Source organism: Ammodytes marinus (assembly GCF_949987685.1).
Source record: "Ammodytes marinus genome assembly, chromosome: 4".
Classification (NCBI taxonomy): domain Eukaryota; kingdom Metazoa; phylum Chordata; class Actinopteri; order Uranoscopiformes; family Ammodytidae; genus Ammodytes; species Ammodytes marinus.
This window is the reverse complement of record NC_137233.1, coordinates 16,793,799-16,819,572: the sequence shown is the minus strand read 5'-3', so window position 1 is coordinate 16,819,572 and position 25,774 is coordinate 16,793,799. Positions and strand designations below refer to the sequence as shown.

The 25,774-nt window shown below is 39.5% G+C and overlaps 1 protein-coding gene across 1 annotated transcript; it reads left to right on the top strand.

Annotated features, from left to right (window-relative positions):
• Positions 1-3,585: 3,585 nt before the first annotated feature.
• Positions 3,586-15,903, top strand: LOC307249385 (myosin heavy chain, fast skeletal muscle-like; the record flags this gene model as incomplete). The annotated part of the gene is made up of 39 exons (XM_080026071.1): positions 3,586-3,789; positions 4,062-4,205; positions 4,298-4,454; positions 4,542-4,569; positions 4,668-4,776; positions 4,869-4,961; positions 5,081-5,144; positions 5,248-5,346; positions 5,444-5,547; positions 6,999-7,137; positions 7,257-7,375; positions 7,586-7,735; positions 8,174-8,344; positions 8,433-8,739; positions 8,954-9,024; positions 9,163-9,250; positions 9,336-9,453; positions 9,538-9,661; positions 9,767-9,903; positions 10,014-10,269; positions 10,346-10,588; positions 10,681-10,857; positions 10,938-11,083; positions 11,404-11,494; positions 11,621-12,010; positions 12,123-12,249; positions 12,357-12,475; positions 12,593-12,789; positions 12,864-13,047; positions 13,123-13,288; positions 13,665-13,789; positions 13,873-14,181; positions 14,271-14,474; positions 14,550-14,675; positions 14,859-15,029; positions 15,111-15,215; positions 15,340-15,435; positions 15,524-15,655; positions 15,799-15,903. 39 exons carry the CDS (start codon positions 3,586-3,588, stop codon positions 15,817-15,819), a joined length of 5,811 nt encoding a protein of 1,936 aa, XP_079882197.1. The 3' UTR covers positions 15,820-15,903.
• Between the last annotated feature and the right edge of the window lie 9,871 nt (positions 15,904-25,774).

Genomic DNA, 25,774 nt, shown 5'->3' with positions numbered 1-25,774 from the left:
TTCCATCGAGGAGGTGACACATAACTGTCTTGTAACACAACTCTGCAACAGGCTTTACTCGATTTATTTTAGTTGCACATTTCAGATCTCTCAAAAGGCATTCATTTAAATAATCTAAAATATCAGTTCAATGTGAACGGCTTTTACAACCATAGAGTTTTATATACAAGATAGCAATTAACACAATATTCCTAATCTAAGCAATGTCAGTGGGTTCAGAACTGGAAGAACAACGCAAACATATATACAAACATATTTAAACACACCTGCAATGTAAAGCACAGGCAAAGGTACAAACGGTGAAGTACAGTCATATATGTATCAACACTTCTGAATATGAATCATATTTTAGTTACGATGGACTGCAGGGTGTTTCTCCGCCTTCTGTTCAATGTGTGGTGGGAGATATTCGAACATGCCTTATGGCTTTTTGACCCTGATTGCAACAAAGTAAAGATGAAAACATGTGTGAATTCATATTCATACAAGAGTATTTACAATTTTGTATAATTAATAAATCATTTTAGAATACTTGTCTACTATTTATTGCACTAAATAGGAGTTGGTGATGTATTGTAATGCGACCAGAGAAGGATGGTGACAGAGAAGCTGACAATATAAGATGCATGTTTGCACCTTTGCAACTTGAGGCTCTCTCTGGTGTTAATAAGATGCCAGTGACCCCAACTACCAATATTAGTACACACACATTCTTGTTATGGTCATTAACACCAACAGGAACCAATAGCAACCACCTCTTAATACTGCTCATAAAGAAAAGTTTGTTTCGAGTTACTGCATTAAGGTATACAATCAGCTTTTATCAATCAAGATGTCACAATCAAATCATTTCTTAAATAATTTCATACAGAAACTCACTCAGTGACATGATGGTGCCAAAAGGAATTTACATGAACCCAGTAGCTTTCTAAATATCCAGTATGACTAATACACTGCTGAAGACAGATGTCCCTTTCTTTCCCCCTCGTCTTCTCAAACCTTAATCCCATGAGATCTACTGGAATGAAAATGGACAAGTAGCAAGACTTTAACTTCAACACTGAGACCTATTTAAAGCAAGGTCACAATATATATATATATATTTTTTTTTTGGAAAATCTTTAAAATTACAACAATAAACAATGATAAAGTGTCACTGGTTTTTGGAGTTGTATTTAAGAACAGCTAAAGGTAAACATGCATTGACATATTCAAAGAAAATATTACAATATACATCCTGAATTATGAATGACACCAAAGCAGTCAGCAAAGGTTCTTAAAAAGGACAACACATTTGTCAGATCGTGAAGGACCTAAGCTACTGCTGAAAAGTTAGGGACCTTGACATACGCATCCATTTTTTGTACACAAAAAATGTAGGTGCTGAGACTTTTGAAACATTTTACTGTTCTAAAATAACCATAAGTACGATTGCAAAAAGTGTGAATGACAGAGCACAACATACACTTTAACCTAAAAACAGGTTTTAAAAGTCAGTCTATAGTCAATTGGTTTACAGGTGAAGTGTAGCGCACAGGCACATCAACACCTTCCTATACTGTAGAATTTAACCTTTAAAAATAATAATATGATAACAATGCATACATATAATTATAATTCACAAACATGTTTGAAAAATACTTAAAATATACATACTCACCATATCAAACATGGATGCTAATTTAATTGTATATATGTATCCATATTATTTGTGGCTAGCCTGTACAATAGAATGTTACTCAACACTCACCTTGGTTTGTTATCCCGAGCCCAGTTGTTGGTACTTGACAAGTGGAGAAACTGTCAGACGAAGATCAAAGGCCATAAAAACACAATAAGCCTCTTGAGCATGTGGCATTTAGTCTGAGCATCAACACAAGCCTGCTGCTATATTTGAGTTTTGCCCTAAACTGATATCAGAGCAAGTATCATGTAACATTGAAGACAGAGGCTCATTATATCTGGTTGGCAACCACTTTAGAATGTCTCCTTCCAATTCAATGCCTTAAGTAGAAACCTTTTCCAATGGAAATAGTGTCTAAAGCCTGTCTACCCACACTTCAGTTTTGCCGGCTCTGTGCCACTTTGTTGGCAAAAGCGCTTTGCCACACATGCACTGGCCACATGACGACGTCTTTTATACCATCACATACTATAGACTTTCAATGAACAACAGAGCTTACAATTGAATCCCCTAAAAAATACTGAACTGTGATATACACACAAAACAACTTTTGGTGAGTTGATTTTATAAAACACAAGAGAGAGTAGCGCAGTAGTCTATCACTCACTTGCTTTACTGTCTCAGTCTCCCTTGTGAAGAATTCAAAAGGAAGAATAACAGCTGTGGGCACTGTTGTGCAACTGTTGTCCCTTGGCAATCCTTCCTTTTCTTTGAGCTTGGCTCTCAGTTAATTTTTTGATAATTTCTGACTTGTAAGGACTCTGAAACAGTATATCAGTGACTTTTCAAAGCTTCCCCAAAGCATGGCAAGGGGTTACTGTTGTGCCAGGGAGCACAAAAGAGATTCATTAGTCACACCTTTGGACTGTCTTACTAACTCACGACTGAACCTACTTCGCATCTTTACCTTATTTGTACAACCAATTGTATCCATGAACAGAGCAAACTGTTAATATGCATGTTACATTTACATGTACTAAACCCCTAAGTTAAAGTTTTCGAAAAAATAAAGAAGTTACTCCCATTGTTACAATCTATGACAAAGGTCATTATCAAAGTCAATGCAAAAAGCAGCCAAATAGCCCAAAGCCATTGCCAAAAATCACAGGAATATGAATACTGAAAATTAAAATCCCAACACATTTTAAGCCGGTCAATGTTCTGGCATTGAAGACATCCCATAAACTATAACCACTACTGTATTAGCATCATACCAGGTGACATGACCAAATACAGCAATACACACGTGATAGGCTCCCATCACTCTATATAAAACGGCACAGCAAACCTTCACAAAGAACAGACAGCCAGCAGAAGGTAAGTTTTTCAGTAGCTCAGATGTATATAGAACTAGTCCAAAACAAGATATTATACTTTTACCACTGCCATGCATCTATTATCAAGTGAATATTGTGTTTTAAATATAGAAGATATATATTGATGGATATAGGCATGTTGAATGTTTAATCAAAATAGTGCCTTTTTTCTCCTCTTATATCAAAATAGAATGTGTTGAAGTTTACTTTCAGGGATAGCCTTTGTGAACTTTACATCTTTGCTGCTTTTTTCAAAGGTCTCCTTCAAAATCTTTCAGAAAGAACCTGCTCACCTGGTGTCATCCAAGGTGAATAAGGCTTTATATTTGTCTGTAGAATATCCTAATATAATATATGGTTTAATTACCAGTACATATACATATGCCAGCCAGCGACCCATCAGCAATACTTGTTTTCTATGAATATCACAATTTTCAGAGCCAGTCGCTACCTGTATTTAATACATCTTTTAACTACAGTAATAGATATTGAAGAAGTCCCCTTACTTGGACAGCCATCTATCTTTTTTCCTGACATTTTTAATAAATTACAACTGTCTTGTTTCCTCTGGTACAGTGAAGCATCATGGGGGATGGTGAAATGCAGTGCTTTGGCCCGGCGGCCATTTACCTCCGGAAGCCAGAAAGGGAGAGGATTGAAGCTCAAACCGCTCCCTTTGATGCTAAAACATCATACTTTGTGACTGAAGTCAGCAACGAGATGTACCTCAAGGGGAAGCTTACTAAGAGAGAGGGTGGCAAAGCCACCGTTGATACTATCTGTGGAAAGGTGAGAACAAAGGCAAAATTATTAAAAGTTGAACAGAGCATAGACATATTAATGTAGAATGGTGATTTAAAGTTAATAATTGAAAATAAAAAATAAAAGTAAAAATTTGAATGACATTGTACGAGAGAGAGAGAGAGAGAGAGAGAGAGAGAGAGAGAGAGAGAGAGAGAGAGAGAGAGAGAGAGAGAGAGAGAGAGATTATACAAGAAGGCTACAACACATGACTGATGCCCTCATAGCTTATTTCTGTCCGTCTTCTGTCTCTTTGACAGACAATCACTGTTAAAGACACTGAGGTCCACCCCATGAACCCTCCAAAGTACGATAAGATTGAGGACATGGCCATGATGACACATCTCAGTGAGCCCACTGTGCTGTATAACCTCAAAGAGCGCTATGCAGCATGGATGATCTACGTGAGTTTTATGGAGGAGAGCAGTAACTTTAATAGGATATACATGTTTTTGCAGAAACATATCTAATCCTTTCATATTTCACTCTCTTACAGACCTATTCAGGGCTATTCTGCGTCACTGTGAACCCCTACAAGTGGCTCCCAGTGTACGATTCAGTGGTTGTAGCAGGATACAGAGGAAAAAAGAGGATTGAGGCTCCACCCCACATTTTCTCCATCTCGGACAATGCCTATCAGTTCATGCTCCAAGGTATCAGTCAGTGTTTAAGCTTCTCTGTGTGTCCAGAAATAGAAGAAGTCAACTTCTAACTTTTGTACGCCTATCGGTGACTTTCAGATAGAGAAAATCAGTCAATCCTGATTACGTAAGTTACCATTTTTATATCATCTTCTTTGAAGTATTGGTCACTTTAGAAATATAAAAAAATTTAAATTGTATTCATATAAAAAATATCCAACCCAGTGGAGAATCCGGTGCAGGAAAGACTGTCAACACCAAACGTGTCATCCAGTACTTTGCGACAATCGCAGTGGTTGGAGGAAAGAAAGATGCAGCTCCTGGAAAAATGCAGGTAAATTACACAATATTAATAAAAAATTTTGCTTGAAAAGAAACAAAGTATTGTATTGTAGTAAGTGTTGACAAAAGTGATGTTATTTTAAGGGGTCACTGGAAGATCAAATCATTGCAGCAAACCCACTGTTGGAAGCTTACGGAAATGCCAAGACTGTGAGGAATGATAATTCTTCACGTTTCGTAAGTTATTTTTGTGGATTACTTTTGTATCTTTCTATTCTTTTCTAAATAGTTTGATTATCTTTGTTATCAATTATCCAATGTGACATGGATTTAAATGTTAATCTGTTTTTACAAAGGGAAAATTTATTAGGATCCACTTTGGGTCAACTGGAAAGCTATCTTCAGCTGATATTGAAACATGTAAGCTTACTGTATTTGTGAAACTCATCCAGCATCATCTTTCTTATAGTTTACTCATTGGACTGTGATTCAAGGCTTTTTATCACAAAATAAATCCATACAGATCTGCTGGAGAAGTCTCGAGTGACGTTTCAGCTGTCTGCTGAGAGGAGCTACCACATCTTCTACCAGCTCATGACAGGCCACAAACCTGAGCTGATAGGTGGGAGATTAGTTAATAATATTGTCAGCAATTCTACAGCAAGTGAAATACAACTATATTATGTTATTTTAACATAAGTTTTTCACTGTTTCCCCAGAGGCTCTCCTGATCACCCAAAATCCATATGACTATCACATGATCAGTCAGGGTGAAATAACTGTCAAGAGTATCGATGACATTGAAGAATTCATCGCTACCGATGTAAGGATGACAACTTCACATTGATGACTGTACTTACACCTACTGCATATCCCTGTTCACTTGAATGGTTAATATTTTAATTTAATGTACTAAAATTAGGGCCACCGCTCCCTATACGCAGGGTACACAGAGCGCGTAGGGCACCAAGTGCCTGGCCACCCCCTCCCCCCCAAAAAAATGATATATATATATATTTTTTTTTTTTTTACAAAGGAAAGAGATGATCCAGGGCCCCCCCAAAATTGAGGTTTCTTAATAAAAAATTACATGATAATCATTACATTACAAAAAATATATAAATTAGTTATGAACAGGCCCATTGTTGTTTTTTCTTAATTGTGTAACCTATCACTCAATTTGGGAAAATTAGATGTTTCACCCAATTATAGGCTACCCAGCTTTATCAAGCTGTTTTTGAATGGCGATTCATAATGGCAAGCGGGGTCAGTGGCAGCCAAGGGGCAAGGGTGGGCCTGCCCACCCAATCAAAAGTGAAGAAAATGTATTTTTTATTTTTTCAGCAATTTTTTCAGACATTAAAATATGTCTATTTACTATACAAGGACCATTCATGGCTTCTGATTGGGTGGGCACTGCGACAGCCCACCTCGAAATTCACTCATTACCAGTTTTTCTGTGGTCACCTGTCAATCATGTCCACAGAGCGCAGTCTGTCCTTTGCAAAGGCAGTTAGTAGGATACTCTGCAACTTTTTTCACACGTTAAGCTGTTCTTTCTATTAAGTAAATGCTGTTCGCAAAAACTCAACACTACAGCAAATGTGCCAAAAAGCAGTCGAAGAGAAGGGCGCGAGCATCTTTGTGCTTTTCTCTTTTTTTTTGGGGGGGGGGGGGGCAGACACAGACAATTTAAGCTTAGGGCACCCAAAAGCTTAGCAGCGGCCCTGACTAAAATTATTAACATGTTATTATACTGTAGCTCTGCATCAAATCCTACCATTATAAAGCTTATACATTTGATTTGTTTTAGTCGATGAGAACCACTCATTAATACATTTGAGTGGTTGATTCTACTAAATTGTAATTTTTGAGGCTGTAATAAAGTAGTTTTGGTAGTGCTACTGGATTGCATTATATGAAGAGGTGTTTCTGTTATATCCCCCAGATTAAGGCAGGGGAATATTAGTCTCAATATATATTTTAAACAACTACTAGTGTCTTTCCAGACACTTCGGCTGTGATTTATATTAAAGGGATTGGGTGACGTTGATGTTAGTCCACATAAAACTTTGAGGGTCATCAGTATTTCTAATAAGAGATATCATACAACTGTACAAATCATGCTGCTTTTTAGTTTAAAGCAAAGTAAACGGCATAATTATAATTGTGTGTACCAGATGATAAAGATTACTGTTGTTTAATTTGTTTTTGTTTACTTCCAAGAATGATATACTGTAAGTTATTGTTTAAAGATGACTCTTTACTTTACAGACTGCTATTGACATCCTGGGCTTTACTGCAGAAGAGAAGGCAAGCATATACAAGCTGACAGGAGCTGTGATGCACCATGGCAACATGAAGTTTAAGCAGAAGCAGCGTGAAGAGCAGGCTGAGCCCGATGGCAGTGAGGGTATGAAACTCAATAGACAGTCCAGTTCTTGCCACATGAAACAGAACTTTTGATTTGATGTGAAGTACATTACGTTATCCAATAATGGGTTTTAAAGATGACTATTTGTGTTCTTTTAGTGGCAGATAAAATCGCCTACCTCCTGGGTCTGAACTCAGCTGAAATGCTAAAAGCACTATGCTACCCCAGAGTGAAAGTTGGGAATGAATTTGTCACTAAAGGTCAAACTGTCCCGCAGGTATGGGATGTCAAACACACATACACACTCAAAAATAAAATACATAAAAAAGACTGTTGATCATATGTCTTGCTCAATGCAACCATGGCTCTCTTACAGTTATTTGGATCTTGGCTTTTTATGCGTTTAACCTGGCTCTTAAGTCCTGAATTGTTTGGGGAATTTTTATCAAAATCCTTGTTAATTTTTGTTATTCATTTATAATATCAGGTCAGCAATTCCGTCTCGGCTCTCTGCAAGTCTGTCTATGAGAAAATGTTCTTATGGATGGTGGTCAGAATTAATGAGATGCTGGATACCAAAAATGCCAGAAGTTTTTTCATCGGTGTCCTTGATATTGCTGGGTTTGAAATTTTTGATGTGAGTATGATTGCTTGATACTAGACAATTGTATACAGCTTCATTTAAAGGTGTAGTCAGCAATTTTGGAGAACGCTTGTTGTCAAAATCACTTTTTGTCAAAATCAGTCAATCTCTCCTTACAATCTGCTACCTGGCCATAATTTATGCATGTTGAAAAAAAGTCCAGAGTTAATACACACCCAAGGCTCCGTAAAAGGTTACATAAACAAAGGGTATGTACACAAAGGGGCCCATTATTCAAATTCAAATTCAAATTTAAATTTATAGCTAGCAACATGCCTGTTTACAGAGCCTAGGCTGTGTATTAACACTGGATTTTTTTTTATTGCACAGCATTGCTGACTCCACCTTCAATTCTGAGAGAACAAACTATTTAACTTGTAGTTTAAATTACTTAAGGCCTATATCTGACTTTTGATATCTTGATGTCATTAGTATAACAGCTTGGAGCAGCTGTGCATCAACTTTACAAATGAAAAACTGCAACAGTTTTTCAACCATCATATGTTTGTCCTGGAGCAAGAAGAGTACAAGAAAGAGGGAATTGAATGGGAGTTCATTGACTTTGGTATGGACTTGGCTGCCTGCATTGAGCTGATTGAGAAGGTGAGCCACATGCTGTATATTTACAAAAACAGAAAACATTTGGATGACTTGAAAGCTTTTGTCTAAAATGATCATTTCATCATGACAGCCAATGGGAATCTTCTCCATCCTTGAAGAGGAGTGCATGTTCCCCAAGGCTTCAGATGTCACCTTCAAGAACAAACTGTATGACCAGCATCTTGGTAAAAGTGCCCCCTTCCAGAAACCCAAACCTGCCAAAGGCAAAGCTGAGGCCCATTTTTCCCTGATGCACTATGCTGGCACTGTTGACTACAACATCACCGGATGGCTCGAGAAAAACAAGGACCCCCTGAACGACTCAGTGGTTCAGCTGTACCAGAAGTCTTCAGCCAAACTGTTAGCTCTCCTTTATGCATCTCATGCCGGAACAGACGGTAAGCATTACATTTTAAGGATCACAATTTGGAGACATTGTCTCGTGTTGCAGAGTATAATAATGCAGTTTAAATGGATATATACTCACCATAAGATATATATATATATATATATATATATATATATATATATATATATATATATATATATATATATATACAGTATATATATCCAATTAATAATTAATAATTACACTTAATTGTTGTCCTACAGCTGAGGCAGCTGGGAAAAAGGGCGCCAAGAAAAAGGGTGGATCATTTCAAACCGTGTCTGCTCTCTTTAGGGTAACTGCCTCAAAACTACAATGCAAAGCATGCTAATGCCACCTTATTGCCAAATAAAGCCAAAGGTAACAATTATGGGGGGGGGGAAAGACTTGTCATTTTTAAATATGTAAAAATCCAAATATTTTAATATTCCAGGAGAATTTAGGCAAGCTGATGACCAATTTAAGGAGCACCCATCCTCATTTTGTACGTTGTTTGATTCCAAATGAATCAAAGACTCCCGGTAAGCCTAATATCAGTATTCATTTGTGCATTTGAAAGAATGTCATAATTATGCAACACAAGACTGAACTTAACATGTCCTTAAGGTCTCATGGAGAACTTCCTGGTCATCCACCAGCTGAGGTGTAACGGTGTGCTGGAAGGTATCAGGATCTGCAGGAAAGGTTTCCCCAGCAGAATCCAATATGCTGACTTCAAGCAGAGGTAGTCGAAATGTAATCATGACAGTTATTGGAAAATGTTTACCTTCCAGCTAGTGTGTCTAACTGAATGAAATGTTACTTTTAGATACAAAGTATTGAACGCTAGTGTCATCCCAGAGGGCCAGTTCATTGACAACAAGAAGGCCTCAGAGAAACTGCTGGGATCCATCGATGTAGACCACACTCAGTACAAGTTTGGCCACACCAAGGTAGAGTAACAAGTGCCTCCATGTTACTATTTTCAAAGAAGTATAAGATAAACTATATAATAAATAAATAATGAATAACTTAATAATGTGAATTTGTTGACTCAGGTGTTCTTCAAAGCCGGTCTGCTGGGTACTCTGGAGGAGCTGAGAGATGAGAAACTGGCGGCGCTGGTCACAATGACTCAGGCTCTCTGCAGAGCTTTCCTCTCGAGATGCGAGTTTACCAGGATGATGGAGAGGAGGTATTGTGTATGTTGTTGATGTCTACCATTTAAGGCTTAAAGTTTTTTGTTGACTGTAACGTTATTTACACAATTAAGACAGAATTCTATTATATCTTTGTTTTCGTCAGAGAGGCCATTTACTCCATCCAGTACAACATCCGTGCATTCATGAATGTCAAAACCTGGCCATGGATGAAGCTGTACTTTAAGATAAAGCCTCTGCTTAAGAGTGCAGAGAGTGAAAAAGAGATGGCGCAAATGAAAGAAGACTTCACAAAGACCAAAGATGACCTAACAAAGGCTCTGGCTAAGAAGAAAGAACTGGAAGAGAAGATGGTTTCCCTGCTGCAGGAGAAAAATGACCTTCTGTTGCAAGTGCAGGCTGTAAGTTCATCACACCTCAAGTGCATCTACTTATTATCCAACATCAAATTAATAACTTATTGACTGATTTTTTTAGGAAGGTGAAACCCTCAGTGATGCAGAGGAAAGGTGTGAGGGGCTTATCAAAGCAAAAATCCAGCTTGAGGCCAAAGTCAAAGAGACGTCTGAGAGACTGGAAGATGAGGAGGAAGTTAATGGTGAGCTGACAGCAAAGAAAAGGAAGCTGGAGGACGAGTGTTCTGAGCTGAAGAAAGACATTGATGACTTGGAGCTCACCCTGGCCAAAGTGGAAAAGGAGAAGCATGCAACTGAGAACAAGGTTTATGTCTTCCATTATGGACCACTTAACTATGCTCATTAGAAATATAATGTGATCAATATTAAATCATTGTGTTTATACAATCTGTTTAGGTTAAAAACCTGGTGGAAGAAATGGCTTCTCAAGATGAAACCATTGCCAAGTTGACTAAGGAGAAGAAAGCCCTCCAGGAGGCCCATCAGCAGACCCTTGATGATCTGCAGGCAGAAGAAGACAAAGTCAACACTCTGACAAAGGCCAAGACCAAGCTGGAACAGCAAGTGGATGATGTGAGTAATAATAACAAATGGTGATTGCGGTCCCCTTAAAAAGGAAAATAAGGAATAATGCATAAACCTTGTTAAAACAGCTTGAAGGTTCCCTGGAGCAAGAAAAGAAGCTCCGCATGGATCTTGAGAGAGCTAAAAGGAAGCTTGAAGGGGATCTTAAACTAGCCCAAGAAACCATTATGGATCTGGAGAATGACAAGCAGCAGTCTGATGAGAAAATAAAGAAGTGGGTGTAATTTAACTCATCATTGTATTCAATGATATTTTGTCCAGAACACAGTATCAATGTCTTTTAGCCAAAGAATATACCATATTGAAAAACCGACAGTCCTTTTTAAATACTGTTCTGCATTTTCAAGTAAGCACATTGATTAAACCAATCAAAGTCATTTACAGTACTTATTTTTTCCAATAAAGTAATTGTTATTATAAAAAGGATTTTAAAACTCACAATAGACTATCAAGAAATTGATTTCTCAATTTTGCAAACTTTACGATGAAAATGAATGCTAGATGTAATGTTTATGCATTTTGGTTCCCTCACAGGAAGGAATTTGAAACAAGCCAGCTTCTTAGCAAGATTGAGGATGAACAATCACTTTCTGCTCAGCTTCAGAAAAAGATCAAAGAACTTCAGGTTGGTACAGAACCTAATAGTATCTAACACGGTTTGTTCTCAACTGAGTTTGAATAGCTCAGATGAGCTTGACATAAAGACAGAAATATATTTTTATGTATTTATATCTTTACATGTAAATATCAGGCTCGTATCGAGGAGCTGGAGGAGGAGATTGAGGCTGAGCGGGCCGCTCGTGCCAAGGTGGAGAAGCAGAGGTCTGATCTCTCCAGGGAACTTGAGGAGATCAGTGAGAGGCTGGAAGAAGCTGGTGGAGCAACGTCTGTTCAGATTGAGATGAACAAGAAGCGTGAGGCCGAGTTTCAGAAGCTGCGTCGTGATCTGGAAGAGTCCACCCTGCAGCATGAGGCCACCTCTGCAGCTCTCCGCAAGAAGCAAGCTGACAGTGTGGCAGAGCTGGGAGAACAGATTGACAACCTCCAGAGAGTCAAACAGAAGCTGGAGAAAGAGAAGAGCGAATACAAGATGGAGATCGATGACCTCAGCAGCAACATGGAGACGGTCTCAAAATCGAAGGTAAAGAACAAACATTTCACTTGCAAATGAGACAGAATGATTATAAAAACTGTTATAATGCTGCCTTAATTTGGCTAAAACTTCAGATTAACACCATTTGTATGCCTTCCAGACAAATCTGGAGAAAATGTGTCGTACACTTGAGGATCAACTGAGTGAGTTGAAAACCAAAAATGAAGAACATGTGCGACAACTGAATGACATTGTGGCACAAAGGGCAAGACTGCAAACAGAGAATGGTGAGAACATTATATTTGACCCAATGTAGTTTCCAACTATTCCTGATCTCATACTTCCCATGCAATGCACATATTTGCAGTTGGTTGAGTGCTACCACTTTTCTTAGGTGAAATCAGTCGCCAGCTGGAGGAGAAAGAAGCCCTGGTCTCTCAGCTGACGAGGAGCAAACAGGCTTACACCCAGCAGATTGAGGAGCTCAAGAGGCACGTTGAAGAGGAAGTCAAAGTATGTGCACTTTAAAAACACCCACACAGAACTTCATTGTTAAATGATTAAAAAATATTCAGTTCCAAGCTTAAAATTAGACAAATTTTAGTTGTCAAATAATTTCTCTGTTGTAAGGCCAAGAACGCCCTGGCTCATGCTGTTCAGTCCTCTCGTCATGACTGTGACCTGCTCAGAGAGCAGTTTGATGAGGAGCAGGAGGCCAAAGCTGAGCTGCAGCGTGCAATGTCCAAGGCCAACAGCGAGGTTGCTCAGTGGAGATCCAAATATGAGACTGATGCCATTCAGCGCACTGAGGAGCTGGAGGAGGCTAAGTAAGTTATTAAGATTTAAACTTTTCTATCGACAATTACTGACAGTAAGTAATAATATACTATATTCTTTACAGGAAAAAGCTCGCCCAGCGTCTTCAGGATGCAGAGGAATCCATCGAGGCTGTGAATGCAAAATGTGCCTCTCTGGAAAAGACAAAACAGAGGCTGCAAGGTGAAGTGGAGGACCTGATGATCGATGTGGAGAGAGCTAACGCTATGGCTGCAAACCTCGACAAGAAGCAAAGGAACTTTGACAAGGTTAGACTTCTTTTCAAGCCTTAAATGAAGGCAGTGACATTTTTTATTAATGAAAAACATGGGTCCTTTTTTCAGGTTCTTGCAGAGTGGAAACAGAAGTGTGAAGAATGCCAGGCAGAGCTGGAGGGATCTCAAAAAGAGGCTCGTTCTCTCAGCACTGAGATGTTCAAATTGAAAAATTCATATGAAGAGACCTTGGACCAGTTGGAGACTCTGAAGAGGGAGAACAAAAATCTTCAAAGTATGCAATATTTTAAAATGTATACTCAGATCATAAACACCTGAATGAACTCACTGTGAAGTGACAGTGGTTTTCATTGTGGAGGGTTTAACAGATTATATTACTGATTTTCCATTGTACACTCAGGCCATCACCTTTATAGAAAAATCTGTCACATACAGTGCTTTGTATAAAGAAGTATCAAGAGTATGCCCCCTAGTGAGTCAACTGGTTTATTGTGCATGGCCCATGATTTCCAAATAACATAAAATGTTTTACAGTTTATCACATTTTCATATGAGTGTATAATAAATTATATTGAAACGTTTACAAAGGAAAAAACTATTAATTCTGCTTACACCTACTTAAATAACAACTCATATCTTGTTTCTTACAGATGAAATTTCAGATCTAACCGAACAAATTGGTGAGAGTGGAAAAACCATTCATGAACTGGAAAAAGGGAAAAAGACTGTAGAGTTAGAAAAGTCAGAACTCCAGACTTCACTTGAAGAGGCAGAGGTATTGTCCAACAAAATGTATCTAATTAACTACAAATGTGTATTATACTTGCCCGACAGAATATATATTGATTTTTTGTCCAGGCAACCCTGGAGCACGAGGAATCCAAGATTCTCCGTGTCCACCTTGAGCTCACCCAAGTCAAGAGCGAAATTGACAGGAAACTTGCAGAGAAAGAAGAAGAGATTGAGCAGATCAAGAGGAACAGCCAGAGAGTGATTGAGTCCATGCAAAGCAATTTGGATGCTGAGGTCAGGAGCAGGAATGATGCAATGAGAATCAAGAAGAAGATGGAGGGAGACCTCAACGAGATGGAGATTCAGCTGAGCCATGCCAACAGGCAGGCATCTGAAGCCCAGAAGCAGCTGAGGAACGTTCAGGGACAGCTGAAGGTAAGAAGGCTTATTGGACTTTTCTTTTTTGCAGGCAAAGTTTACTTTATTTAGACCACTTGACGAAAATGTTTGTATTATTTGTTCAGGATGCCCTGCTGCACCTTGACGAAGCTATCAGAGGTCAGGAGGACATGAAGGAGCAGGTCGCCATGGTGGAGCGCAGGAACAACCTGATGCTGGCTGAGATCGAGGAGCTGAGAGCTGCTCTGGAGCAGACTGACAGAAGCCGCAAAGTGGCTGAACAGGAGCTAGTTGATGCCAGCGAGCGAGTTGGACTGCTGCACTCTCAGGTAGATTCAAACAATGATGTGAAATACCTGACAATTGAAAATCAAAGAATGTAATCCGAACATGTATATGTTTAGAATACCAGCCTCATCAACACCAAGAAGAAGTTGGAGACTGACCTTATTCAGGTCCAGGGTGAAGTGGAAGATTCTGTCCAAGAAGCAAGAAATGCTGAAGAGAAGGCCAAAAAGGCAATCACTGATGTGAGTCATCCTGACCCATTTCTTTTTAATTATGTACATTAAACAGTTATTATACAGTGCACAACATGTCAGAGCTTAACATTGTATGTTATAGGCCATTTCTCCAATGAATCTAGCGCTATAGCATTTGAAACATTAGACACATTTAGGCTTACATTCATTATGTATGAATTCACATTTCAGGCTGCCATGATGGCAGAAGAGCTGAAGAAGGAGCAGGACACCAGTGCTCATTTGGAGAGGATGAAGAAGAACCTGGAGGTTACAGTGAAGGACCTGCAGCACCGCCTGGATGAAGCTGAGAATCTGGCTATGAAGGGCGGCAAGAAGCAGCTCCAGAAACTGGAGGCTAGGGTAATTTTCATGACCACTAGCCTATTCATATTTAATGTTCACGTTTCACTTTTTTTGTAATTGCTTTCTTCTGCATTCAAGGTTCGAGAATTGGAGTCTGAATGTGATGCTGAGCAGAGACGCGGTGCTGATGCTATCAAGGGTGTGCGAAAATATGAAAGGAGGGTCAAGGAGCTCACCTATCAGGTAAACTGCTTTTTACAATTCCAAAAGTTAAATTACTAGTTCTCATAACAACATATCATAATGAAAACAATAGGCTTAAGCTGGTATTACCTTTACAATGTCCCCTGGCTCCTTGTAACAACAGACTGAAGAGGACAAGAAGAATATTGCCCGACTTCAGGATCTGGTGGACAAGCTGCAGCTGAAAGTAAAGGCCTACAAGAGGCAGTCTGAGGAAGCTGTGAGTAGACATGATTCTCATAACGACACGCATTGGGAAAATGGCAGTCAGTCCATTTGTTTTGACTTCACTGTGGCTTATTAAACAGGAGGAGCAGGCCAACACTCACCTGGGCAGGTACAGGAAGGTGCAGCACGAGATGGAGGAAGCTCAGGAGCGTGCCGATATCGCTGAGTCCCAGGTCAACAAACTGAGGGCAAAGAGTCGGGAAATCGGCAAGGTAATAAAGGAACTACCTAGTAGATTAAGTACAATCAAGATTGTAGAAATTCATTTGATAATAAGGATTCAGCATTGCAATGTGTTTTGGATTTTGATCGATCTGGCCAGATGTTGATACATGCACTGTTTTTTTCATTTCAGGCCAAGGATTCAGAGGAATGAGGAAGAAATTGTGGTTATGCAATGACAAGAAGTCATACAATATGAGCATCTTGTTACTTCTTCTTGTTACATCTTGCTGTTCACTCATGTATGTTAAGCATGCTATGATTACCAAAAGCAAATAAATGGTAGAGTTTTCATCTGTTATGTCTGACTTTTACTGCTTTATTGATTTCTAATGAATCTTTCTGGCATACTGACTCACTCTGGTGCTTGACAGGTAGATAGACAAGTACAGTCATATGAAAAAGTTTGGGAACCCCTCTCAGCCGGCATTATAATTGACTCTGCTTTCACAAAAAAAAATATAAAAGTGGTATGTCTTTAATTTACCAGGAACAGCTAAGTACTGGGATGTTTTCCAAACAAAGATTTTTTGAAAAGCAGTATTTGGTTGTATGAAATAAAATAAAATGTGAAAAACTGGCTGTGCAAAAATATAGGAACCCTTGTGGTTTTGTTGATTTTAATGCCTGTAACAGCATGTAAAACTGATGACTGTAAACACAAAGTTGGTTGGATTATGTTGTTAAGCCTTGAACCTCATAGAAATGTCTGTTTAATCATGAGAAAATGTATTTTAGGTGCCTAAATGCAAGTTGCACTTCTCTTTGACTCTCTGCTGAAGTGAGACAGAATGCGATCATCAAAACAGCTCCCAAAAGATCTGAAAAACAAAGATTGTTCATTGTCATGGTTCAGGGGAAGGCTACAAGAAGCTTTCCCAAAGGTTTCAATTGTCAATTTCGACTTTAGGGAACATTGTCAGGAAATGGAAGGACACAGGCATAGTGGCAGTTAAACCCAGGCATGGCAGACCAAGAAAAAAACAGGAGCGGCATAGGTGGAGGATTGTGAGAATGGTTGCACACAACCCACAGATCACCTCCAAAGACCTGCAAGAACATCTGGCTGCAGATTGTGTATCTGTACATCGTTCAACAATTCAGCACAATTTGCACCAAAACGGAGACGGAGCGAGCACTGCGGAAGGCTGAACTGGCTGGGATTGTTGACGAATTGATTGGGCGTTTTGATGTAAAAATCAAAGAGAAAGTTGCTGCTGGTCTGAAGCCACTGATGATCGAATTGAAGGAACTTCAAGCCGTCAATGTGAAGAAAGATCAGCTCTTGAAAGAGCTTGGAGATAAAATTGATGATCAAGAACAACAAGCAAAAAACAGAGATGTGATAATAACTGGAATGGATATTAAACCAAGGTCGTATGCAGGTGCCGGGAATGGAGAAGAAGAGGGCGATACAGGGAATGTAACGGTGGAAAAACAAGTGGCAATGTTTCTGAGAAGCAAAGCCATTAATCTGGATCTAGAGAACGTGGAGTCCTGTTTTCTTCTCCCGAAGGGAAAATTCGCCAAAAAGCGTGCTGTCATTCTGAAATTTGTGAGTAGAAAGCATAAGATAAATCTGCTCAGTCAAGGAAAGAAGCTTAAAGGTGAACAAATTGGAATGAGTGAAAATTTAACCAAGAGAAAGGCTTATCTGGCCTACCAAGCGAGAGGGTTAAAAAAATGTGGACAGGTCCAACAAACTTGGACGAGAGATGGAAGAATCTTCATCAAAATGAATGGAGCTACACCCGAAGAAGCCAAAATTGTGCAAATCAAAACGGAGGAGGATTTGGATCAATTCCGGAGGGACGAGGATTAAAGAAGGCAAAAAGCATGGACTTTGAACTAAAGGGATTTAAACTGGTTTGTGTCAAAATATAAGGTTTGAAATCGTAAATAAAATGTGCTCTGCTATTGATAACCTAATGGAATGTGTGACTATTGAAATTCAAATGAAAGATACATGTTAATTATCAGCTGTGTGTTCAGAACAACCGATTCAAAATTGGAAGACTTTCTCTGACTGAAGAATTTGTAAATACACTGCATGTTATGGGACTGTAGTCGAGGTCAGCAGACACACTGACTGTTTTGAATACTGTTGCAGATGTGTTTAGACCAGCCTTTCTCAAACTTGGGGTCCCGACCCCAATTGGGGTCGCGAGATTATTTCTGGGGGTCGCCAAATCATTTTGGAAATATATATATATGCGCAAAATTAATGTAGCGTCCGACCGGACGTTAAGGACGACGAGCGGTTGGTCTTAAACAGGCATTTTATCACTCAAAACCAGTGACTGTCGGCCGTAACTACACCAAAACAATAACAAAGAACCTGTCCACTAGTCTCATGTCTGCCCTTCTTGTTCACACATAAAAAGACACAGCTCTCTCTCCAGTCCTCCCCGCTCCTCACCTCATCACAACAAACGGCCACACGCGTTCACAGACAGTCTGAAATTGCAGAACTTAAACTTGAACATTAGGCTACTTAAACATTATAACTAGGGTGACCAGATGTCCCCCTTTGTGCGGGACAGTCCCGCATTTCTATCATTTTTCACCCGTCCCGCAAATTGAGACGTTGTCCCGCATTCTTACCGATAGTCAGACTCCAATTTTTGAAATGCGTGTTTTATAATCTGGCATTTATCAAACAGTTGTGTGTGGAGTAGTGTTGCCACCATCGGCGTCGGCAGACCCTTTTCACCGGGGCACGTGCCCCGTTGTGGATCTGCGGTGCCTGGGTATGCCTGGGGCACTGATTTTTTAATTAATTAATTTCTCCTTGATATCGACTTTTTGAACCTGTCCAGCACAGCGTCAGCGACCATTCACTCCGGCCGGCGTGAAGTGAAGTAAACAGTAACGGCCTCCACACACATCCTGCGTCTACCTCTGGAGCGCGTCGCGTTACCTTACTGCTGCCTCTCTTGGACTTTTCTCGGACACATGCAACGTCTCAGCAGCTGCTGCTGCTGCAGCAGCGCTGCTTCTAAAAGCCCTGTCTTTCTACATAGAGTTTTCATAGATAATTCCCATTAAAAATGTCATCTATGATGCATATGATTTATATTGAGTCTGGACAGTAATCCGTTCGCCCCATTGCCATTTTTTAAATTTTTTTTTGCCATATTTTCGCTTGTTGGAAGTTTTATTTTGAAGGGGACACACCAGGAAATGGTGAAACTACAGCGAAAGCTGCCAGTATGAAGTCAATATGACTCAGCAGAGTATTTCAAAAATCACTTTACTGCTTTATACGGGAGAGAGAGAGGGGGGTGTGGTCGGGGAAGAAGAAGGCCGTAGACACAGATCAACGGAAAACTGTTGCGCTCATCATGATCTTTTTTATTTCTTCACTATATTGGATCTCTATATGTGTCATTTATCCAAAAATGAAATGCCAGAACTAATTGAAAATTAGGTTTTAAATCCCTCGGATTTTGACTAGAGTGAATGCTGCTGGTATGACTGTCAGCAGAGTATTTCTCTATCAGTTAAAGGCCTACTTCACCGGTTTGAATATGAAGGTGTATTGAATTCTGAGATCCTATGTAGTATAAATGTGCAAATTTTTTTTAAATCCGTTCATCCTAGCCTGAGAAAAGGCAGAAAGAGTGTTTTTTTAATCCTATATTTCTCTTTCTCGTGACATCACAGAAAGAGAAATGTAGGGTTAAAAAAAACGTACTTTTTAAATATTAATATTAGGATGAACCGATTTCAATTTTTTTCGCACATTTATACTACATAGGATCTCAGAATTCAACACACCTTCATATTCAAACCGGTGAAGTAGGCCTTTAAAGCACAGAGACGCGAGAGAGACGCGCTGCTCTCAGAAAATAAATAGGCGAGCCTCCTGAGGTGAAGGGGAGCGTCGCTGCAGACGTGCCTCCGACGCGCCTGCAGTGCGCAGTGCGTCTGAGGTTGGATGTGTGCTCGCTCTACATTGATTTCTGTGACAAAAAGTCAGACGCAGACGCGAGGTAGACGCGCAGTAGAGGTAGGATGTGTGTGGGGGCCGTAAGCGTTACATTTTTATCCTCTGGAAGCATAGAATGTCTAACAGCTGCAGTTGTGAAAGGACATTCAGCGTACTGAGACGCCTTCACACTTGGTTGAGGAGCACAATGGGGCAAGATAGGCTTCATCATCTTGCCATCATGTCGGTTGAGCGAGGAGAACTCTCCAAATTAAGCCAGTCACAATTGATCGACAGCTTCGCAAAAATGAAGCAGAGGCGCTACCGTTTACTGTTAAAAAAATGAACAGCTCCCCTATCTTTCTGGCCATGATATACACACCTCATAGGATCATCACCATCACACCATCATAGGATGGTCTGAAATAGAAATGATAAACACAGACATGTATGTATGTAGAGGTGTTTTTTTGTGTTTCCTTTTACAGTTGCACATTTCAAGTTTTCAGTTTTCAAGTTCATGTTTGCTGACAGATATTTAATGAAGATACGCTTTATGATAATAAATAAGTGCTATAAAATATTTGCTCGCGTGCTTGCATTAATTATCTGTGCCCATGCTTTTTTTAAATAAATAATTGCCCAAAAATTTTTTAGCTCGCGCGCTTCGCGCGCTCGCATTTTTTTTTGGTGCCCTATTGTGCCCCTGTATGGTATTGGGTGAGCTGACGCCCCTGGTTGCCACCCGTCCCGTTTTTCCCAGAATTGTTCTCTTTTTTCACCAGCTGAAACCTCATTTGATTTCCTTCGTTCAGTAGTTAAGGCCGTTTCACACGGGCCGAGGCGTTTGTTGCGCCAACTAATGCATTCTCAATGGAGAGGCGAGCGGGGCCGGGCAGAGAGAAAGTGCAGCGGGCAGGGGCGGTCTCAACGATCTCGGGGCCCGTTTCAAGACCCAGTGTGGGGCCCCCACTTTTTTTTTTTTTTTTTTTTTTTTTTTTTTTTTTAAATAAATAATGCTTGTGCATGCTCCCCGCGAAAATAGAAAACAAGATTGTGGAAACCATTTGGTTCATATACGGATTATGAGATAATGGGCCCAGAATGGCCCCCCCTCCCCCTGCCCCACTCCTCCCTATCCCTATTCAACAGATAAAGGGTGGATAGCTACTTTTTATGAACAGTATAGAATTTACACATAGAAATCTTATTACTGTATGTGTGAGGGGGTCTTCAAGGCCCCTCATGAAGCCCCTAAGACAGAGCTAATAATGCTTTAGTTTTGCACTTGCTTTTCTATTATTCACCTACTAGTTGAGGGGCCCATGATGATTTATTTCCTTATTTTAGGTGATTCCTTTCTGGACCCTGTTATTGACATGAGTGACTGAGCTCTTTGACAATGCGACATGTAAAGTTACTATCAGTATTTCTGGCTTAGGGCCCCCTTGGGCCCCTGGGCCTGGTTGCATGCAATTTTCTTCTCAAAGTGCACCAGATTGATGAATTTTACTTTAAAAGGTTGCATTTTTTTCTTCCGGGGGAGCATTTTTTTGTTTGCAGGCTGTTATGTGCTGCTGAATCAACCAAATGGCAAATCATAGTAACGTTATAAGCAAAGGGGAAGAATAGCAATGTTTATTTAAATTTTATTTTATTTTAGACTGCCTCGATGCATTGATATCTCACATTGTCCCACATTGTCCCACATTGTCCCACACAAACGTTGTCTTTGTCCCACATCTGGTGAATTGGGATCTGGTCACCCTAATTATAACAGTCGCCTAAGAGTTGTTACATTAATACTAAATTACATAATTTCAAACAGTTGTTTTAGTTGTGTTCTGCTTCATTGAAATTCATTTCTAAAATTAATTGTATCAACGCGGCGTTTGTATGATTTTGATGTGTCCGCGTGAGATTCTGGTCAGTGAAGCAGTCGGGGGAAAGGTGAAAAAAGGCGCGTTGTTGTTTTAGCCACAGATGCAGAAAGTTTGCTAGCTAGCTGAAAAAATGGAGCGATGGCTTAAAAGAAAAAGTATTCCCGCACAAGACTTTCAGCAGCAGCAGCTGCAGGGATCCCAAGATCAGCCACCAGAACCACCACCTGAGAAACATATGGCACTGGAGCCGACACCGGGGACTGATAATCGTTTCAGGGTCCGTAAATATCAGCGCGACTTTTTGAAATATGGCTTTTCCTGCACAACAAAAAACAGCATTGACTACCCACAGTGTGTCATTTGCTCTGAGGTGCTTGCACAAGAGAGCTTGAAGCCAGTAAAACTTAAAAGACATTTAGAGACAAAACACCGCAGCTTAATTGATAAGCCAATTGATTTTTTCCAGCGCAAGGAGCAAGAACTAAAAATGCAAAAAACAGCGGTGAGTGAATATTCTACAGTCCCTGCTAAGGCCCTGGCAGCTTCATATGAAGTCGCGTATCTGGTGGCTCAATCGAAAAAGGCTCACACGATCGCGGAAAGTCTCATCCGTCCCGCAGCTGCAATGACAAGAGCAATGCATGGGGAGAAAATATCTAACGCTCTTTTAACTATTCCCCTGTCAAACGACACCCTTCGGCGCCGCATTCAGGACATAGCAAATGACATTAAAGATCAACTCATTGACAGATTGAGTAAGAGTGGAAGATTTTCCCTGCAAATTGATGAGTGCACAGATGTGTCAGGAGATGCGCAGCTGCTGGCCTTTGTGAGGTACAGCTTCGAAGGGAAAATGCACGAGGATATGTTGTTTTGCTCATCAATGGAGGGAACATGCACTGGACGGGACATTTTCAACAAGCTCAACAGTAACATACAAAAAGAAGGACTGAGATGGGAGAGCTGTGTATCTGTGTGCACAGATGGAGCTGGCAACCCAGTCTCACAGTGAAATGTAAAATAGGTACATTGGTCCACAGCGCAAAATGTAGAGATTTCACAATACAGGCCTTGAAATTGTGAATTACCTACATTTGTTCCCCCTATTCATTTCTAATGGCCAGCGTACATGTCACGTGACTTTCAAATCCTCCCGGCCGAAACGAAACCCAAGCTGTGACCGCCATTGCCCCAGCTTTTATTCTGCAGATTTTTAAGATGTATAAGCTATTAAATGGGTTTTTGATAACATTGTTAGTGAGAAATGTGTGTCTTACTCTCACAATCTTCACTCAGTGAATGTATACGATGTAGTTTGATGGTTATCACGAATATTATTCTGGACATCGCCAAGAAAATGTAGAAATACAACATTTATTGGTTGGTTGATATACTGGTTGCTATGCTGTTGCTATGACGCTCCTGGCGCTGCCTTAAACCGGAAACAGGAAGCGTTTGAATTATTATTATTTCTTTGCTGTAAATGCTTAATTTGTTGTTCTCTCATTTAAAAAACACATGTTTATTACAGAGGAGGGATGACGTCTACAGAGTCGCCTGCTAACAGCTCCCGTGACAGTTATGAACGTTTTATATTTTCGTTGTCACGAGGAAAGCCAATAAAGAGAGCAGAGCTCAGTCATCCTCCACGGTCAGACAGGAAGTGAAGCGATAAATTACAAAGTAAAATCAGTTTGACACTTCCGGTTTCACCATATGTAATGAATTTAGCTTTCTTGATATGTCATTTAGAGCGATCTGATGATTCTGATCACTCGATATTGCGGACTTTACAGTTAAAATAGCAGGAGAGATCACTTTGCTTGCTTTTTAACCTCTGCATAATCTTGTGGATTAAATTACTTTTTATTTTATTCATTATTTTACATGAAATTACCTTTGAGGGATATCCTTGACACCTATTTTTTTCTCACCTGCACACTTTGTTACCTTTTACGTTGTATCTTATTTTCTATTGTCTATATCTTTTTAGTTTTTTTATTGTGCAAATAAATTAAATCAAATCAAAAGCATTACACCGGAAACAGGAAGCGTTTTGTTGACTTTCGTTTTTTATTTTTATTTTATTCTTTGCTGTAAAAGCTTAATGTAACTGTTAAATTGTGTTCTCTAATTTTTAAAAAACATGTTTATTTAAGAGCAGGGATTACGTCTCCAGAGTTGCCCGCTTATAGTCCAGGCAAAATAGCGTTTTTCATAGAATAAATTGTAAAAGAATTTTTTTCAGCTCAGATCATTTCTATGAGGTGTCCAGAACAACATACTAAAAGTCCTAAGAAATCCTAGTTGGGGAAATATGTTTAATTCTCATCAATCCGAGATGTGTGCCAATAAGGCGAAACACCAATAAATCCCAATGGGGCTATTTTTTTCCTTTAGTCCTATCAAAATGAAACTTTACACAATGAAAGTATCAATGAAAATTTAAATGTTTTGTATTACAAGTTTCTTTGAAAATGTATTTTAATATGCAAATGAGCTATACACTAATCGTACACGCCCAAAATAAACCCAAATAGGCTTAATTTTTTCCTTTACTCCTACCACAATAAAACTTTACATAGTAAAAGTATACATGAAAAGTAAAACATTTTGTATTACAAGTTTCTTTTTAAATGAATTGGAATATGCACATGAGCTCCACACTTATTGAATATCCAATCATCGTACTGCCAATGGGTGATGGCGATGCTGCTTTTAGACTGGCCTCTAACCTGAAAAACTGCCTGGCTTACTTATAACAGGTGCCTCTCATGAATTAGATTCCCCCCCCCCCCCCCCACCCCCCCAGCTAGTGTCATTTTTTACTTTTTTCAGTGCCATTCCCTTTCCAATGCCAAATAGACGAGACGTAGAATCACAGCCTGAAATGGCATGGAGAAAGAGGAGATTGTCACACACCTTGGGACCAATTAACTCGCCTTTTGGAATTGTATTTATTTTGACTATCATTAATTAATTTTTATCAATACCAGTATTTTTTATATGAAATAACAGATTTTTGTTTATCAATTCCACATTTTTCTTTACCGGAAATCAATTGTTAAAACTGATAAAAAATTAATTATTTGACAACTTTTGTATGTGCAAAAGTTTGTGAACCCTGAGCTGCATTGCTTAAATGGAGCAGGTAAACACAATCAGGTGGGCCAAATTGAGTGATGAAATGGACCAATGTAATGAGAGATCTTTAGGGAAGTAATTGGGCGGCACCAGATAAAACAGAGATTAAACCAGGTCAGTGTAGGCCCACGAAAGTGAACCCATACAGATTAGACATGCCAAAAGGGAAAGACAATCTCAGAGGATCTCAGGAAGAGAGATGTGATGTTGCACATTTGTCTGGGGACAGCTATACATTAATTTATTTGGTTCTTGTGCCATAAACAGCTTGTGTGCATTCAGATCAGTATGATGCAACAAGAGTACTAACAAGTCTGTGTCATCACCTACTGAGACTGTGTCTTTTGTTCTGGCACAGGCAATGGCAGTTTGGACAATGAGCACATCTGCATCGTGCTTTGCATGGTTTGTGATACACCATTTTTTGTCTTACAAGTTTCTTTGAAAATGAATTTTAATATGCAAATGAGCTATGCACTAATCAAATATAGGCTACCCAAAATATATCTGCATAGGCTTCATTTTTACCTTTACTCCTACCACATTAAAACTTTACACAATGAAAGTCTACATGAAAAGTAAAACATTTGTATTAGAAGTTAACTTATATTGGTCAAGGCTTTCCAGAAGGGGTTGGTCGAACGTCAGAACAGGGGTCACATCATACTGCAGAGCTTGAGTTGCCACAAACCTCAATGTTGAGTATATGCAGGATTCATCACTGGGATCAAGATCAATCATTGGAAGTAATGTTACTGAAGCTCTCCCAGGGTGTTCATCTAGAAGATGCAGGATCTGCATCATACCAGACCATGATGGCCTTTGAGAGTGAAGGAGTAGGGATGTCTTCCACAAAACATCCAGCTGTGATGTTTTGTTATCTGCTGGCAACAGAGCCAGTGGCTGATACACAATAGGTTCACGTATAGGAGGAATCATAAAGTACTGAATGTGTATGCGACCAACCGCAGCAATATCTGCAGCAGTCACTTGGATCTTTAAAGGAAAAAATGAAGCCTATGCGGATATATTTTGGGTAGCCTATATTTGATTAGAGTATAGCTCATTTGCATATTAAAATTCATTTTCAAAGAAACTTGTAAGATAAAAATGGTGTATAACAAACCATGCAAAGCACAATGCAGATGTGC